We start from the raw sequence: 19,895 nt of genomic DNA, 5'->3' as shown, positions 1-19,895 counted from the left end.
ACAGTATTGTAAATCACCAGAATTTGAATTGTGAATATTCCATGCAGTCCAGGTACTCATAGGTTGTTTTCCCTACAGTCATGGCATATACTGATCTTTACTCAACTACGGTACATACATAGTCAAGCTGCATATTGTCTGATGGCATTGAAAACCTTCTGATTAACAGTTAATTGTTTCTATATTTCTCTGAGAGCCAGTTCCAGCTAAGAACCAGAATGCACTATGCCAGAGTTATTTTAAAACACAAAAACATGCAGTACATTTCATGTTTCTGCACTCCAGTCTCCCACTAAGTTCCCAAGCCTCATCTAGTAATTATCAAGGTGATTCATTCATGTAACTTCTCTTTGTAGTTATTCAGTGAATCTAAGGATGAAGTTGGCTTAGTTCTATTTGGAACTCAAGGAACTGCCAATCATCTGTCCAATGATGGCTATGAGCACATTACTGAAGCCAGACCTCTGGGCCCAGTAGATTTAGATTTGATCCAGTATATCAAGACAGATGTACAGCCAGGACCGCAGGCTGCTGATTGTATCCTTGGAATGATTTCAGTGATACACGCTGTACACACTACTTATTTTTTACTTGCTTTTCTTTTGTCATTACATTGTTTTCATGAACATTTCAACCCTCCAAGCGGATCAGTTCAGTGCAAAAAATGGATAAACTGCATTGTGTTGAACTGTGTTCTGTGCATGGGCATATGGATATTAACCATTTAAAAACTTCATATAAAATCGCATACATGAAGTAAATTTACAAGTGTAGGAATAGACGTAAAATAGATGTATACATGTACATACTGTAGAACTGTCTCCTAATTCTATAATTTAGCATTATGTGCATTGATGCTTGGTTATAAAATGTGCAGCATCGAAGGCAGCAGCAGTCTATTGTATGAATGCAGAAGAAGGAAGGGTGCTTCTTTTACATAATGGGTGTTCACATGTGTTCACATGTTTTCTGTTGCTCGCAATGCGGGTGACAGAAGGTAAAGCCACCTACCCCGTAATATGGGGAGGCAAAGCCTCATATACATGTACATGTACTAATAATTTTCTAAACATGAGAAAATCGGGGTGAAACATGCCTTTGAAGGTCATATTTTGTAGATACACATGTACATGTGATTTCTAACATGCCAAAAATGACTTCAATGTGTAGGAAATAGACTTGACAATGTCACCCTGCTATATTTTACTCCTTGTTTCTCTCTTTTCTTTGTACAAGTGATGGTAGACCTTTGTGTCTGTTGACATGCAAGATTAGTGCAGTCATATTGTGACTTTTTACCCTGTTTATAATAATATACCGGTATCAGTATTACATGTACATGTATTGTAGTGTGAATGTTCTGTTGCCATGACTGTTTTCCTTACATTGTACACACACACATAGTTGTTGATGCTCTTGTTGTTTCCCTGGACCTATTGAGAGGCTCCTCACAAGGCAAGAAGTTCACCAGCCTACGTCTATTACTGTTCTCTGACCTGGGAGGACAGTTTAGTGATGACAACCTGGAAGGTTTTGTTAATGCTCTCAAAGACCTGAATGTTGAACTCAATTTCATGTAAGTACAAATCAGAACTTCCATGACTTCAGTACTGCTTTCTGTGCCTTAGTTGCAAAAGAAAGTGTCATTTTGATACTTGTGTATACAATGTAGTGCATGCACATGTGGTAAACTTTGTAAACTTTATCCAACATTGTCTGTAGCAACTTGTTTGTTTCATTGGTTGGGAATTTAAAGTGTTATGAAATTAGCCACATATGAAAGCCTATCTGATTCAAATTTTTAAAAGCCCTTCAAACATTAATATGTGTACATATTGTTGAATTAATTATGGACTCATTCGTGAAAGCCTCATGTATACTCTCCAGGCAGCTGAGATTGTGTTTAGTTTACATTTCATTGGCCCAATGAGCACGGTAATAATGATGTAGTAAGCACCGTCGATATATTGATATATCGATTTTATCGATATTGGTTTGATATCGATATCGCCGATGTTAGTTATTTGGTAATATCGATATATCGAAAATATCGGATTTTGGAGAAATATCGAAAATATCGAAACTTTGAAAACATCGATATTGAAAAATATATCGAAAATATCGCTACTGAGGAACAAACTTTATTAAAAAATACGAAAGTGCATTGTCACATTACCCAAATTTTCAATAAGCCACGGCTTACGTTGGTTGTCACGCTGGTAGTTATGGGCTTTATAACATGTATAAACACACAGTAAACTTACACTATCAAGGACCAAATACCACAGAATACTGCAGTGTTGTGCACACTTGTACTCAGTAGTATTTTGTAGTTTTGGGGCGGTTAGGGTTAAGCACTAGATTGTGAACATGTGATTCAAAAATCAAAGTACGCATGACTTATTTTCATTTGAATGTGTAAAAATACGGTACATACAGTGTAGCGTCTTTGTGTGGGTGCCAGATGTAAGGTGGCAATGCATATCAGAGTCTCGCCTTTATTTCTCCCTTCACACTATTGATTGTGTACTTGTGCCTGGAGTAATCTGCTTTTGTGTGATGTAATGTCTTGATGCAAAATGCATAGTAATGAATTAGGTATGGGTCAGCTTATGAATGTTGGTAATACGGTATATATAGAACAAAATCATACACTCTTAGAATACAAAAGTCTCTAAGAATATAGGAATTTCTTCGCTAAAGAGTGCATTGTTATTATTTTGTCGATTTCACATCAAATCAATGTATTCTTTTGAATGATTACAGTGGGCCTAAATTTGAAGGAGAGGATGAGGAAAGTCAAGATGGAAGGCAGGATGCAAACCAAGATGATAATGGTCCATCTACTAGTGATGGTAGGAAAGCACTCACTAAACCAAGACAGAAAGAGAAAACACCGCAACAAAGAGCTGGGGAAGCATTACTCAAGCACATATGGAATCAAGTAGATGGAGAAAAATACTCATTCAGGTACGGCAAATAATGAGTCACTGTTGCTCCTGCTGTAGATGTTCACCATGCATTTACGTGTAGGTTAGTTAGGTCATAGAGACGTTGTCACTTCCTGCATTAAAAAGTACAACATTTCTGGGATAGTCAGCAAATGTTTGATGTCTAAATGTATATGTACTCTCTAGTAAACAGTGGATAGCCTTGACATTTCATTTCGTTAAGTGTAAAGGTCAAACTGATTTATGTGGGCTGTACCAGAAAAACCCATGTAGGTGTGTTTTCAGTTTAAATAATTTGTTGAATAGGGAAGAATTCAAACATTAGTTTTATTTACGTGAAATGATGATCTTTAAGAGTTCTTTTTTTTGATGGCAGCAATCAAGGATCAGCAACCCAATGCACTTTATTTTCCATCCCTCTCTGAGGTTCCTTCACAGTGTTTCCTTCAAGGACACAAGGATTCCTTTCCACAGTATTATGTATCTGCGTAAGACGTCTATGTATTTCAGGATTCCAGAAGTGTGATTTTTCTATAACTTTTTTTTTTCAGTGAGACCTTGTCACTTTTGAGCTTCTTTGAAAAGCGTGCAGTGAAGCAAACAGCATGGAAGGCCAACCTTGAGATAGGACCAAACATCCAAGTTCCTGTCTGTGGATATCTGAAGGTAGTCATTACAAATGCACTATATTCACCACATCAATGAAATATAATAATGCACTCAAGATTGAGAAAAGTATTTGAAATTTCTCCCAACTATTATTATTTACTTTTGGTTGATTTGAAGGTAAAACAGAGCACCCAGAAATCATGGAAGTCAACATACATAAAAGGAAAAGGAAAGGAGTACACACCCAAGACAATACGCTCTCAACATCTGAATAATGATGAGGAAACTGAGGTGGAAAAGGAGGAAATCATAGAAGGTAGTATGTGTTATATTCAGTTGATATTCAGACTACATGATTTGAACTTTACATGTACCGCACATAAATGATTTGATTTGAGATGTACATAGCAGAAAGTTCATTTAAACCACACTAACATGGTGATGACACAGAAGGAAGTGATTAACTATTATTCATAAATACCTAAGACAGTTTACCCATTCCTATTGGTCAAGAGCCCGTCACAAGGGTGGTTTTAAACAGTTGATAAAACACTGACCAGTTTTAACACTTTTTTCCGGCACTGCAGTGTTTGACGCCACATCCATTATGAGGAAATAATTTAGTAATACTTGCGCGAGGCACATGCCATAAACGTAGCTAGAAGGGTAAAAGCGTAGAGCAAAATTGTTGAAAATGGTTTGACTTGTTTGGACTTTCTGACCAAAAGGTATTTATGGATGGGAATAAGTATGTGCTTGGCCGGTATTTAGAGATGAAACTTTTCCGATTTTAATCAGAAAACCAACTTTGTAACTTAATTTCTGATTTTTTTTAACGACTTGTCCCAAAAAAGTTGATTTTTTAAAATTATAATATTGAAGAAAAGTCAATGATAAAGATGAAGAAAACAGCATGTACATGTAAAAATTATCACGGGCGAAGTTTTAATCCTTACACCAGTCCTAAATGGAGTATTTCTGCAGTAGAATTACCTGGGCTAATACTGATCAGAGCCTTTATTCCGGCTGGATAAACAGTTAATACACTGTATATAATATCATAAAGGTGGACTTGAGATTAAATCCACAAATACCGTCACCAAATGTAGATTTTATTTCTTAGAAAGCTTGTGTTTTAGACACAAACCTTGATAATCTTGACCAGTAAACATTATTTTGAATTATTACAGTTATCAGTTGTGGAAAAGCTTCAATTCTGGAATGTTTTAAACTTTTTTTAATTTTTTATTAAGTGATATAAGTGTGAGCTGATAGTGACCATGTTAATCATGAGCAATGAGATGCATGGCCATTAATCATAGACCATGCCGGCTAAGCCCTGCTGCTCAGGTCAGGTCCATTGTTTGAAAGCATGAGGGTGTGTGAAGAATTGGTGATGCTGAACAGAATAGAATTTGAAAATGTAACGGTGATAACCAAAACGAAAAAGGCTGATAATAACAAGTGATTGAATTCATTGATTGTGAATATCCTAAGTGCATATGTTTCCACCTGATTCATTCAGCTCAATAATGCTACCTCTGACTGTGACGTATATATATACAGCATGTATATCTTTACAAAAGCTACAAGTGGAGAAACACACCGGCAGAAAGCAACTAATGCTGCTAGATTTGAAATAACAAACCTTTTGGTCTGACTGCAACTCAATTCAGGCATGAGCTTTTTAGACTTCTGTCTGAAATCATACCTTTTGAATCGGAGAAAAAACACCTTTTGAGGAAGAAATGCATCTTTCAGACCATTCATCCAATTTTTAGCCGTTATTAAATTGACAATCTCATCCCTGTCAATGAAAATGAAACTTCACCTTCAGTATGTTTGTTTTTGTCAGGTCATCGTTATGGTAGTGACATCATACCTATTTCAGAAGAAGATAAGGTTAACATGGGTTACAAACCTCCAGGTAAACTTATGCAAGTCCTGGGCTTCGCTAAGCAAGACAGTGTAAGTATGACCCACCAGCAGGAGCTGGGGATGTGGGTGTTAGTCTTGGATGTAGGAATCTTTTATTTCTCATGCATGTTACAACACATAACAAAATCAACTCAACGCTTGAACATTATAAAGAGAATTCTCTTGGAACAAGAGCAGAAAGGAATTAAGTTAATAATTTGATGAATGGTACGATATGGATTCTATGAAATATTGCAAAGCAATGAAAGGAAAATTTCCATTGCAAAAGGCAAGAACACTTTGTTCAAACGATTATTAGTAATTGCTAAGTCACTTTAAATGCTTATTGTCATGACATTTCCTGCTATTGCTTGTTTGTTATGCTCAGTTCATACTCATTGCATGCAAATATAAGATCCAGACTTGATGCTAAAGCTGGTCAAATCATGTGTTGTTGTAATAGACTCTGTCATACACAAACAATTCAGGAAAGTTCCGAGCATGTTTTGTTGCCACCTCGTAGCAGATCTTCATTGCCATATGCATCACATTAGACTCTTGTCAAAGCATACAAGTTAAATATCAATAACACTAGTATCTGTCAGGCACTGTTGCCTGGAGATGACGCAATAGCACTGCCTGCATAAAGAACTGCAATAAGACTTCATTACATCATTGTGAACTGCATGCTGTACATGTATGTGATATTTTATTTGCCACATGTAACATATACGAAAGTATTACACATGCACTGATATTTTTCTTAGTGTACCTGTATCTTATATTCTAATACTGACTGTAGATCAAGCGTCACCAGCAACTTGGGAATAGTGTGTACTGCTTTGTAGCAGACCCATCAGATCAACATGGATGTGTAGCATTATCAGCCATCATCAATGCCTTGTATGAAACCAACTCTGTAGCTATTGTACGTAGAACCTACTCTGCCAGAAGTAATCCTCGTATTGCCTGCTTGGTTCCACACATCAAAGCTAAATGTGAGGTAGGTATACTTCATGGTACTGGTTTACTGTAATACTGTTTCTACTGCACATTGACTCGCAGTGTTTTAACAATAAGAATTATTGGGCAGAGGAGAATCGGAACAAATTCTGCCATGAGAGTCAGTCCAAACTTTTTAAATATATATTGGCTGGTTTTGCTCGTAACATCCAATAAAAATTTTCAATGTTTTAAAATTTCTAATTTTTTTTTGGAAATTGTTTTGACCCACCCACCCACCCATCCCCAGTTTTGTTTTTTAAATGTTGAATTGCTATATCATATACAGGATGAATTAAAAAAACCGAAACGCAAATGTCGGGACCATTGTTTTAGTGAAATTCTGCATGTAGCACTTTCAAAATCTCGGATATGAAAGCCCAATTCATAAGCTTTCTTTTAGTACAAGAATCATTCAAATAACTTATGTACTTTTTAAGTTACAGAATTTTAAATACAACCGCTGTTTTCAGGTTCTGTCCACGGATCACAAAAAAGTTCAGTGTCGTTCAGCAAAACAAAAACAAATCACATAAGGATGTGTGTGAATTGTTTTGGTTTTGCTGAAAGAACGCACACCTTTTTTTGTGATCTGTGGACAGAACTTTAAAACGGCGGTTGTGTTTAAAATTCAGTAACTTGAAAAGTACATAGGTTATTTGAATGATTCTTGTACTAAAAGAAAGCTTATGAATTGGGCTTTCATATCCTAGATTTTGAAAGTGCTACATGCAGAACTTCACTAAAACAATGGTCCCGACATTTGGGTTTCGTTTTTTTTTTACTCACCCTGTACACTGAAGAACAGCGTAATGCTTCAAGTTAGCTAGATATTTGAGGTCAATGCTCTCCCAGCTCAGGAGTTTTCAATAGCTTTTCCAGGCTTCCAGCATGCAACTTTGAAGTTGAAACAAGAGAAAGTTGCCGATCACAAAAAAAAGTAGGGCGAACATGGATTTCTCATTATCAGCTTTGCTCTGTCCAAAAACTATGAAGATCTGCCGGTATCTCGCATTGTTTATTCAATTATGGTTCAAGGTCTTTCCAAAGTAATAGGGCATAAGGCCAAAAAAAAAGTCTCCGGTTTCTGGTATGGAGCTTGCCAAAAAAGTGGTGCGGCGACGCGGCTTTTTTTTTTTTTTTTACCTGACTTTTTTGCTTCAAATGTCGGCTGATGACTGCAAATGGTGTCCGACTAAACTTATTGCAAATATATTGGAGTCCAGAGAGGCCACATAAAGCTTATTCTCGATCATAACCCCATCTAAAAACACGTTAAAATTGTGCAGCAGCAGGATTCTAGTCAAACCAGTGAGTTTGGCGGTTTTGAGACATCATCTTTCATTGAAAAAAAACCTTTTCATTTTGCCGACGCGCATGGCTACGGCGACGCGCGTGCATACCAGAAACCGGAGACCTTTTTTTTTGGGCCTAATGGAAAAAGATTTAAATTCAGAATTTGGCCTCTCATATCCCAAATATCTGAAAAATCACTAAAAAGTTCATGAAGAGATAGCAACGACCAAAAGATCAAAGCAAAGAGTGAAAGGAGTTACTATTTTTCAGATCTGCCTGTACAAATCTTCCATAGTGAAAAGTAAAAGGGATGAACAGAAGTGTGATCAACCTGTTAGTTTCTGTTACGCTTCTCTATAGCAAACTTTGATATTATGCTCTCTTGAAATGTAAAGCTGGTCATCTCTATTTCTGACACATTTTTAAGGTCAGGTAAATGAGTTGAAGGGATCCCAAGTACAAAGGAAGTTGATCTGGATCCCGCAATACACTTTTTCTTCCATATCCACTTGTGTACCTCATTGCCATAGAAATGCCCTTCAACAAAGTAACAAGTAAGATTGATATTCCCTAGGATTTTGGGAATGTACACAGTTGTAAAAGAGAGATGAGTCACATGCATGGTTGTCAACATGGTCAAATACTGATGAACATCTAATCTAGGGGATAGGGAAATGGAATTATACATATTGATGAAATGATGTCGTCATTTAGGCTTCAACTATTTACATATACTGATTTATTATAAGATGGAATTTTGCGTCGGGGTGATATAAATCAAATTAGGTTTTTGACCTTCACCGACGTTTTTAAACACTGTTTTTCACTTTTTTTCCCCCAACTTTCACTCGGGAGGTAATACACTGAGTATACAGTGTTTAAAAACGTCGGTGAAGGGCAAAAACCTAATTTGATTTATATCACCCCGACGCAAAATTCCATCTTATAATAGTTAATGCGGTACCCGCTGCTATGTACATCAGATTCGAACCAGCCAACTGATCCCATTAGCTCGGTGGTCGAGTGGTAAGACATCTGCACTAGAAAACAGGAGGTCGTGGGTTCGAGTCCCACCCGAGTGATTTTTTCCAACTTTCACTCGGGAGGTAACACACTGAGTATACAGTGTTTAAAAACGTCGGTGAAGGGCAAAAACCTAATTTGATATATACTGATTTGTTCACATACCTGCAGAGTTTATTGTACATTGAGCTGCCATTTATGGAGGATTTAAGGCAGTATACATTCTCATCTATCAATGCCAATAAGAAGAATCAGCCATCTGGTGAGTTGTACTTCATTTAAAATGTTCATAGCTGTATGCCTTGAGCAGGGTTGGCTGATTTAAATCACTTTGATTTAAATCGCGATTTAAATCAAGTGATGTTTTTTTTAAAATCACATATTTAAATCACTTTTTTTGTGAAAACCTTATTTTCACCAAAATAAATTGATTGAGGGTCATTTTAAACATTTAAATCAACGGATTCCACTTAATTACTAAGTGTAAGATGTTGTTAACACATTCAAACACCCCTGAGTATGAGTACCGGTATGTTTTTTTTTTTGAAGTTTGAATTTTAAGTTCTTGTAGAATATCAATGAATGGTTCAGTCAGCACACTTACTTTGCTCATTTCTTGATCTGTTTAATACAGTAATAATATGAACTGAACTTTGCTTGTGTAGGCTTATACCTCAATTATCATAAGGTATCTATTAAAGTCCCAATTGATACTCTCATTCCTAACTTTTCTCCATAAAAATTTAGATTTAGATTTATGTAATATCTTTAAAGGTGCAAGGCCAGATTTCATAACATAATATTCTCCACCTTGTACGAAAGACTATCAATCAAACATTCTTTCTATTGGTTTCACAAGGATCAGTGCTGTCATTTGTTTTTTTTAATTTACGAATAGCGAATTAAGTTTTTGGATGATGGGTATTATAGGAACATGAAAACTCCTTCGTGATGGGTGTAAGGGTGCATGGAAAGACTTAGACAATTTTTGAGACAAATCGATATTTTGAAAGTTAAAATATTTTTAAAAAATCTTATTTGAATCAGAAAATCTGATCTAAATAAAAAAATTCTGATGTAAATTTTGTTTATAATCCAAAAATTTGCCAACCCTGACCTTGAGTGCTAAAATTGAAATGCATAATGTCATTGTTGTAGTTGAGGTACAAGTACATCACAAGTCAATGCACAAGCTTAGTCACAAGTTACAGGGGTTGAACACTGACAAAGGAAATGTTATGGAGAGACACATGTGTCTTGTCCTTGACTAAGGTGATGCACAATGCATTCACTGTGAGTTGAGGTTTCAATTTTTATTACAATAATGTTAAATGTAAAGTATTGTTTATTATTATTTCCCCATTTTACAGAAAGTCTGCAGCAAAGTCTCCTCTGTCAAAAAAGTAACCTTACATTTAAGACAAACCTGATCAGAAAAGTGACATTTCAGAGTGTAGCTGTGTACGTAGGTCAAACCTTCCACAGCTGCACATTTGTATCTCACAATGCTGGTAATCTTTCCATTCCGGTTGAATGATTTGACCTTTTCTTTTTCATACAGATGAACAACTTGATGCTGTGGACAATCTCATTAGCAGTATGGATCTCATGAAAGCTAACACGTAAGATGTTATTGGATCTGTGAACAGGAGCAATTCACAATACAGTGCACCAATACCATGGAGAGGCCACTTTTGAAGCGTATTCTGGGGAAACAGTCAAGTTTTGACGTTTAAAAGGGCCGTGTACGACTTAAATTGGAAATTGTTAGTAGATAATCATGAGTTTATTTAGGAGGCTTCAAAATGGATTAGCTAGTGCTTTGTGGCACATAAACAGTGAAGAATGGATAGTGTATGAAGGATGTTGACTGTCAATTGGAAAAGTGGCCTCTCTAATGCAAACACTTAGTTGCTGTGATATAGCTTTGGACTGTCTTTGTAGCCATCTTTGTGGTCATGTGGTAATCTCTACATGCCCAACATGACATTGTATCCTGAGTATGATGAGACCTATAGTGAAATGACCACAAAGACAGCATCATAGACATCCATGCAACGGTAAATGAGAGCTAATTGGTCTTATCCCTCAGCCCTGTAGCCTCCCTGTATGAACTATAGAGGGCGCTGTGTGTCCTACTCACAATAACCAATCAGGGAAGGACACATCATGTGTGCGCTTTGGTTCAGTTGTGGGTATGCAAATATGCATGACCAATCACTAAATTTACACAATAATTACTGCGTTTGCATGGAATTGCCCAAACTGTATCACTTTTTGGTTTTATATTGCGAAAGGACATGTTATGTAAAGCAGTCTGTGAACCTTTATGTTCTTTTTTTTTTAGGTGGGAAAAAAAAACACTTTTCAATATCTGAGATTTTTTTATTAAGCCTTGATAGTTCAGTTGGACTTAGCTCATATTTTCTAAATTGAAAAAAAGAAGTTCACTGAAAAGCTTTCTGTTTTAAACACTAAACTTACTTGAAAGAGTATTGTAAACTAATTTTGATAAGGATAAATACCTTTGATACATCATACAATTAGTACCTGTAGCCTTGCAGGTAATGACTAACATAACATCTTGTAATGTTATCAATTGACAGAAATGAAGATGGGGAGGAGGAGGAGGCATTGAAGCCTAAATTGACGTTCAATCCGTACTATCAAAGACTCTGCCAGGTATGGATCTTCAGCAGACGCCATAGTTAAGGTTGCTCCCCCATGCTATTTCAAGTGCTGCCCAGAAAAAATAGATCTTTAGTGAAGTGCTATTTTCACTTTTGAATGAGACATCAAACAAAAAAGTGGCAGAAAAAAGAAGAACTGTCATTTATTATAAAAAGTCATTTTAATTTCCTTGTACAATATTGTTTTTGTCGTCAGATATTTTGCAAATTTTTAATCATAAAATATTGTGCATTTCTTGTTGACAGTGTTTAATGCACAGAGCACTGAATCCTATTGGAGCTTTACCGGCCTTGTCACCTGCCATCGCTGAGTGTTTACAACCTCCTGCAGCATTGTCTGTAGAATGCTCCACTTGTGTGGACAAGATCACAGAGTTGTTTAAATTGGAACGTGTGAAGAAACAAGAAGTAGCATCAGCAGAAAGCATGTGGAAAGACAGGTAAGATAGGCTCATCACATTGGCTGACCTGGTATCCGTATGTCAGCCCATCCTATCAAAATGTTAAGGGAGCAAACAGAATTGCAAATGCAAATTCAAATATATACAAATACCAAAATATTAGCAAAGGCAATCAGTTACCTTTGTAAAGCCCGTTTCATACTTCATGCGAAAGCGAATGCGAAGCAAATTTGACGTCATAAAACATTCGTTGCGAAATTTGCCCGAGTTGAAATATGTTAAACTTTTACGAATTCGCAGCGCGAATACTTGCCACGACGTCACAAATTCGTGTTCGCTTTCGCGCAGAGTATGAACCGGGCTTTACTGTAGATTTCGCATCTTTCCTGTCAAGTGATATAGGGCTCTCTCACTGACCAACGTAACCTGGCCTACATCCAGATACCCAGGAACAATTGTTCATGTAGTAGGCACAGATTGCATAGCGCTGCACACAGCAGGTAGTAGGTTAGCCTTCAAAACTATGAATGACATTTACTGTGAGAAAAAACACTGCTAGCACTCAGTTCTGTGTTGACACGATTGTATGACAACGGTACACGACACAGGTAGTGACCATTTTACCATAGGATAAGGAATCTGTGGTTATTTTACATGAATGTAAGCCCTACTCTCCAATTTACAATGCACGTCGTGGTTGCTAACCAAACGGGGAAACCGGATGGTCGCATGGTACACATGTATACAGTTCAGCTTTCATTTACATTGCTTATTTCAGTGATGTAAATGAAGCAGGCCCTGCAGCTAAGAAACCACGTCTTGATGATGCTGCAGACACTACAGACTTCAGCATGGCTGGTATGGCCAAAGGAGCTGTCACACAGGTACTTCATATGTCCATCGAGTCCAAAATTATAGTTGATTCCAAATAATTGCTGGTGTTATTGAAGCTTTGCTTGTTAGGAAAAAAAATTGCTTGAGGTTCTTTGATCCCAATGTCAAAGGTCTTTTGTCATTATGGATATAAGTAGAACAAGAATGCTTTTTAAAACATGTTGGATCATAATTACGTTCCAAATGATAGTTAAACTTTAGTACGAGGTCCTTTGAAGAAAATGAAGGACGGTATTGGTTTTGAGTTCTAAGTTGTTTTGAAGTAGATTGAGATACGGTGAAAGCCATTCATGTACATTGTACATAATGTGGGAACTTTGGGGAACTTTTGGGAAACATTGGGAACTTTGTGCAACTCGAACTTCCGATATCTCAAACTTTTTATCCATTGCCTTGAGATTTGACTTCATCAATATTTCACTGTATTTGGAATAATTTGAATCACTCTTCGTTAAGGGCTGAGCAATTTGCTCACCTTATTTGTCCTTCATTCATATGTGTCTTGGGTTATTTTAAACAATTACAGGTGGGCACAGTTGATCCTGTTGGAGACTTCAATACAATGATCAGTCAGAAGGACCAAGACAGATTTACTCAAGGTAAACTGCAGTCCATGACAGGCAGGGAATTCTAGGCAAAACCTCCTTGCTGATTCATGTTGTTGCTATTCAACGTAGAATCAAGAAAAACAATGGCAGTATCCTGTGGAATGGTGTCCTTAGAAACACATCTCCAACAAATAATAAGTTAGGCACACTTTGAATGCAGTGCAGATTTGTAAGTTCCATCAGTCTAGATTTCATTTTAATCAATTTCCTTTCCCTTCACATTTTGTTGCAGTAGGTGTATTGAGTTGGCATGTTAAGTGATTAATCACTCACTTTTCGTTTTTTTCAAAACAGCGTCAGACCAAATGCAGAATCGTATCAGGCAGTTGGTGCGTGATTCATTTGGTTCTCAGTTCTTCAGCAAGGCCATGGACTGCCTTAAGACATTAAGAGCAGCATCTATACAGGTAATCCCATCACAGATAATAGACAATGTCATTTTATATTTCTGTCCATTTAACCCTTGTCATTCAGTGCCAGTGTGTTCTAACTAAAATAATAACAAAGTTTTAAAGTGCTTAATCAAGTCAGAACGAAGAGTTATCCAGAAATACAGGATTAAAACTCTGTAGACGTGCATGGTTGTTCATTGTAATGCCTTTTGCATTTAGACCCGAAAGGTCAAAGATCAAGGTCACAGTGGCTAAAACAATAGAAATCTTGTCAGCGCAATTACTTGAGAAATACTTAACATATGAACTTCAAATTTGGTTTGTGGATTGTTCTTTGTAATCCTAATAAGCCTCTTGCATTTGGGGCCAAAAGGTCAAGGGTCAAGGTCACAGTGGCTAAAACAACAGAAATCTTGTCGGCGCGTTTACTTGAGAAATACTTTACGTATGAACTTCAAATTTGGTTTGTGGATTGCTCTTGGTAGTCCCAAGAAGCCTATTGCATTTTGGCTCAAAGGTCAAAGGTCAAGGTCACAGTGGCTAAAACAATAGAAATCTTGTTAAGTAAAAATTGAAATGTGATCTTTTATTTCGTTTTATGTACAGCTGTGTGGTTTTTTTTTAATTCAGCTTGTTTGTGCAGGATCTCTTTGCATTCACTCACTCTTTTAAATCACTTACAAAAATGACTTCCCAACAGAAAAGCAAAAATAAAAAGCATTATATTTATTCTGAGATCAAGGGATTAATTCATATATAACCTACAGAAAACAACGATGTCAATGAACGTTCCATGTGACCCAAGTACATGTAAGTTGATGTAAAAGAGTGGTGTCATGTCATGGGAACAGTCACGGTTGCGAGGCATTTGTGTTTGTAAACACACCTGACTTGTTTAATGAATATCTAAATGCAAGAAGCAAGGTGTTGACTTCAGTTTCTCCAGATGACATTTTTCAGACATTGTAATTCATTGCACTGACATAAGGTTTGTGCTTCAGACTTTGTATATTACAAAAATGAAATGACTATAAGCATCGTCTGCCTTTGACTACATTGGTAGTCTAGATAATTCCTATTTAATATATTTGATTTCAACCATCATGTTGTCCATTTGTAGCTTCATGAACCGGACCTTTTCAACAACTTCTTGAGAAAACTCAAAGATGAACTGAAAGAAATCTTCAAAACAGACTTTTGGAGTCAGATAATTTCAGGTATGTTTCTTTGGGTGTCTCTCATCCATAAATATTAATATTCCCTACTTTTTTACAAGGACTTATTCTTACATATGTGTGGTCGGGGCATACGTGTGGGTGAGGCATACGTGTGGATGGGGCATACGTGTGGATGGGGCATATGTGTGGGCGGGGTATAGGTGTGGGCAGGGCATACGTTTACTCCTGGCCATTAATACGGCATCTTTATATCTTGCATTTTAAAAGTTATTAGTATGATTTATTGATTGTCCAATTTCACTTATCTTTTCAGAGAAAATCACATTAATAGATTCATCTGAGAGCAACGAGAGTACTGTCCCTAAAGCTGAAGCCAAAAAGGTGAATGATTGAAATTAAATATCCTAGACAAACTTCCCAGTCATAAAGACATATATCCTCCACCCCTGGGAATTGTCTGGCTGCTATCACATTAGTACTGCAAGTCAACCTTCAAGTTGGGGTTGGGTTTGGTTTAGCCAGGTACAGAATTATTTTGTCCAACTGATTTGTAGTTTCGGGTTCAGCAGAAAATAGAAATATCAAAGGGATTAGCTTCAGTGTTCTCCTGATAATCTTCTGCAAACATAATAAACTCTGTGTACTTTCAGCAGCTGCCTTTATCTCACAACACCTCCATCCACAGCCATAATATGAAACAATGACGAGTTGTGACTGTGAATGGAGTTATGAGATAAATGTAGCTGCCAACAAACCTTTGTTTTTCTTTTTGTAAAAGGTGATGAGAGGACGTGAATTTTACGTTTCAATTTATTGAAGGTGCAAGTACCATTCAAAGAAATGTGAAATTGAGCTGTTTTGTTGTCACTTTATATTTTATGACTCTAGAAATATCTGCTGGAAGTGTTAGCAATAAGATGAAAATCATAGGAATTATGGCAAAAATACTGTTTTGGACAAAAATAGACAAGAGCGCCCTCTTGTGGTTGCTGCGGCACAACCAAACGACATCGTCTTATAGAATATCGGCCAACTACCGGTACCATTCCTGTCAAATTTGAGAAATTGCATTAGGAATTTGCAACAAGAAGACAAATTGGGGTGAAAGGTGTTGGGGAAACTAGTAGATTAGGATGCATTTACAAAATGCTACACCAATCTCTCTTCTTCTTTTTTTTAAAAAGTTTCTTGAAGAAACTGCAGAGGATGAGGAGGTTGCTCCTGCTGAGCCAGTTGAAGATGCTGATGATCTGGTGAGTACTTTTTGTATTCGGTATAAATGTAGGACCTGATCTGTTAACTGCTAACACCCTTTCATGATGTAAACACGTTTTTTATTTTTTCTACTTGTGGCATCGGATGGCATGGGTGCTGTTAAGTCAATAAATTGCTGTACTATTCAGGGATTTTATGAGCAAATTATGAACTAAACTGTTTATAATTCTCATTGTAGCTTTTTGTTTAATGTGTTTGATCACTGATTAACCTGATGTGCACTATTAAAATAGAAGAAATTTAAATAACAAATCATAAAAGTTGGAGTGCCTGACGCTTTGATCCAAGTATAGACTTGCTAAAAGCAAACAAACAAAAAGTCTAGCAATCTTTTGTATTGCTAGAGTTTCACTTGAACATCTGCATATGATGACATCACGTCTAGGACCAAAGTTTTTTTTAAAGTTTATTAACGTAAACCATTCATATGTCTATAGCCAGTCAATAAGGAAGCAATTACATAGGGGACACCATATTTATTAGGTGGCCTGTTCATGGTGTTTCTATTTCATGTTCATACATATTTCTATTATTTACAACAGTATGAATTTATAGTCATGGCTACAGGCACTTCATTCACATTGGTGTTGTTGCATTTAATAATTTATTTTTCATAGTAAAAGTTGGAGGGCCAGTCGCAAAAATCTTCGCTTATTTCTTTACAAACGTTTTCATTTGTCAAAGAAATGTAAGACTTTTGCTGAGACACCAAGATCAAACCATGACTAAGGTTTTAGATCAGCTGACTGTTCATTTATTCCTTTTGTCCTAAAGTCTTTGTTACTGCCAAGGATTTATATGTATGTTGTATCCAATGTTTATCATGCTAGCTGGATATGATGTAGCAAGAGGAAGAGACATTCATTACAGTCCTTGATGAAGACTAAGAGGAAGCTAGACTGAGCCTATGCACAGATGAAGAACCTGATTATTATATAACATAGCTAAGTAGTTTCATTAGTCTTTTATTGATTGGAAATTGGATGCCATTGACATTGAGAAGTGTCGGGGGGGGGGGGGGGGATACCTATAGAGATGATGTAGGTAGCATGCTATTTTTGTGATTTCATTTTCCCAAAAGTGGATATTACTTTCTTTTCTTTCTGCATTTTGTATCTTATAAGATATCATGTCTATGACGTATTGTCTTAACTTGATCAGTTTTACTGTCAGAATTTGTTTATGTAGAAGATTGAATAATAGTTGTTAGATTGGAAACAGTGTGTTGCCTTGCAGATTGCTTCTAGTTTGGGTGAAGGTTTGTTTTGGTTGCTTTTCTATCATGTGAATAAAAGCAATGATTTGTTTAACCCTCTCCTAACTATTGGTGCGTGTACAGGGTGAGTAAAAAAACAAGCAGAACCCAAACCCCATAAATGTTATTTCATATTTAAAAAAAATATGTAGCACCAACAATAATAATGACTGGAAAGCCAATTTCATAAGCTACTTTTAGATGAAAACAATTACTGAAATTGCTCAAATCTGTTCAAAGATTATCACCATTTAACACAATGACCCACAATTGTCTTCAAACATCACCAGCGATAAAACCTCAGTTTAAAAGTTAAAAATATTCAACAAAGTCCTTTTGAAGGCCTGTCTTTAAAAAAAAAAGGATTTATAAATTGTATTGATGGCCTAACCAGGGTTAGGATATTGTTATAAAGATATTGTGTACTACAGTATTGTAATAAAGATATATTGTAATAAAGATATTGTGTACTACAGTTGTTGACAGTTGTTGAAACAAGTATTTTTTTTTGTTTTTTTCTTTGTTGTGCCAAACAGTCAAAATACACAATGAATTGCTTTTCCTGGATGGAACAGGTTGTAGGGTCATTGCCTTTGTGATATTCTTTGAATTGGTTGAGCAATTTCAGTATTTTTTTATCTAAAAGTAGCATATGAAATTGGCTTTCCTGTCATTATTTTTGGTGCTACATTGTACATATTTTTCTAAATATGACATTTTAATTTTGGGGGTTTGGGTTCTGCTTTTGTTTACTCACCCTGTAGTTGACAAAGCTGCACACTGAACACTGAAAAGAGATCTATCCAACATGTTTTAATTTTATGGTAGGATCTTACCAATTAAAGAAGCATTTTAGATGTCTCCAAGGTGTAAATATGAAACGTTATTTTTGAGAAATCACTTCTGAAATATAAATTTGCATCTGGATCATAGTATTGAGGGTTACATACAGAACCTTGTTGGATGAATCGATCATAAAACACTGTTCTTTGGGCTTGATTTTCAGACCACATGCAAAGGGTGACTGAAGTAAACGGCACTATTCCTTTTGTATATCAATCTGTGATAGTGAAAGCCATGTGTGACTGGTCTGTCATTACTAGGGTGGTTGCTTGTTTGTTGGCATGTTTCACACATTCTTATATTCAAGATGCCATACATGCATGGTTATATGCCATTTCAATCAGGGCTTGTAGATGTTGTGGCTTGATGAGTCTGTACCTGCCGGGTGATTAACACATCTGAGCTACTTCAGATGAATAAGCAGTGTGTTGGGAGGGTAGATTCATCTTGGCAAGCAAACCATTCGAAATATAAGCAGTACCTGAAATAATAAAATAGATGCATGGAAAATAGCGAAGGGAATTCAGTGGGTGGACCCAGTTCTAAGATAAACCAGAACTCTCTAGACCCTGACAAAAATATCTATAAAGTCACCCCTTCTACTATCAGACAGTACTTATTAATCCTAACCCCCAAGGGTGTGTGGTATATTGGAAGATTTAGGACTGTTAGGATTAATGTCATTGATGCACAATTCTCATGCCTGACCTACTTTTGAATTAAGTAAAGGGCCATTGTTTTATTCCGATTTCAAGCAACTCGCACATAAGTTTTAGTTGTCTTATTACATTGTAGTTCTCACTGGTTTTTGTATTTTAAGTGCCATATGATTACATGAATCCCAATAAATGATCTTCAGTCATATTTTTGTGTGAATGCAGAGTGTGGTTCATTTAATTTTCTTCATATATGATATAAATTTGATGAAAAAGTACTTAAAAATGCGTTCCACAACATGATTTGGCCCAATTGTTCATTTCAATTTCAAATTTGCACTAAACAATTTCATTTTGCGAGCAGTGTATTGTATGAATGAAGTATTCTCATTCGTCTCATTTTTGCGAATTTGTCTCATTTGAAGATTAGGGGTGTGTCAGAGGCAATATTGTGATTTCATGTCATTCATTTAAACACTTTTGTCATTAATTTTGTTGCAAACTGAAAGGGAACGGTTTTGTTCTTTGAATATTCAAGCACATTACTTTTCTACTGATCTTCCGTTACTAAGGGTATTTTACCATTAATATTCTTTCATTGTGTTCACTGATATTTAGATGAAAACTAGCATTAAACAATAGATCCATGAATTTTTACTTTGATTTCTTTTCATTCGAAAAAAAAGGGGCAAACAGAAGAAGGTAAAGATTTCATTTAATTGTAAGAAGCATTGTTCAAAAACCACAACGAATTAGCTTTTTGACAATTGGCCGAATATTAAAGAACGTTATTGGATTACACTGTTTTCAAATTGAAAGCTGTTGGGTAATTACAATGGAGACGAACGATGTTAAGGGTCGTTTCAGGAACTTTATAAGATACAAGTGTTAAAGTATATCTGGGA

General features: G+C 36.2%; 1 protein-coding gene across 1 annotated transcript in view; it reads left to right on the top strand.

Moving 5' to 3' along the window:
* LOC119725293 (X-ray repair cross-complementing protein 5-like) overlaps positions 1-19,198 on the top strand; it is a 32,188-nt gene extending 12,990 nt beyond the window's left edge. The window contains exons 3-20 of the mRNA XM_038196667.1: positions 357-537; positions 1,405-1,576; positions 2,767-2,970; positions 3,503-3,617; positions 3,738-3,876; positions 5,416-5,528; positions 6,280-6,480; positions 8,970-9,060; positions 10,360-10,420; positions 11,405-11,480; positions 11,735-11,928; positions 12,668-12,773; positions 13,310-13,382; positions 13,686-13,798; positions 14,904-15,000; positions 15,275-15,342; positions 16,146-16,214; positions 17,067-19,198. Of these exons, the coding sequence (XP_038052595.1) occupies positions 357-537; positions 1,405-1,576; positions 2,767-2,970; positions 3,503-3,617; positions 3,738-3,876; positions 5,416-5,528; positions 6,280-6,480; positions 8,970-9,060; positions 10,360-10,420; positions 11,405-11,480; positions 11,735-11,928; positions 12,668-12,773; positions 13,310-13,382; positions 13,686-13,798; positions 14,904-15,000; positions 15,275-15,342; positions 16,146-16,214; positions 17,067-17,081 (2,088 nt within the window). The 3' untranslated portion in view covers positions 17,082-19,198. The remainder of the gene's footprint in view (positions 1-356; positions 538-1,404; positions 1,577-2,766; positions 2,971-3,502; positions 3,618-3,737; positions 3,877-5,415; positions 5,529-6,279; positions 6,481-8,969; positions 9,061-10,359; positions 10,421-11,404; positions 11,481-11,734; positions 11,929-12,667; positions 12,774-13,309; positions 13,383-13,685; positions 13,799-14,903; positions 15,001-15,274; positions 15,343-16,145; positions 16,215-17,066) is intronic.
* Positions 19,199-19,895: the final 697 nt, after the last annotated feature.

Source organism: Patiria miniata, unplaced genomic scaffold (assembly GCF_015706575.1).
Source record: "Patiria miniata isolate m_02_andy unplaced genomic scaffold, ASM1570657v1 HiC_scaffold_19, whole genome shotgun sequence".
NCBI lineage: Eukaryota > Metazoa > Echinodermata > Asteroidea > Valvatida > Asterinidae > Patiria > Patiria miniata.
Note: the sequence above shows the minus strand (reverse complement) of the source record. Positions and strands in the feature narration are given on the sequence as shown.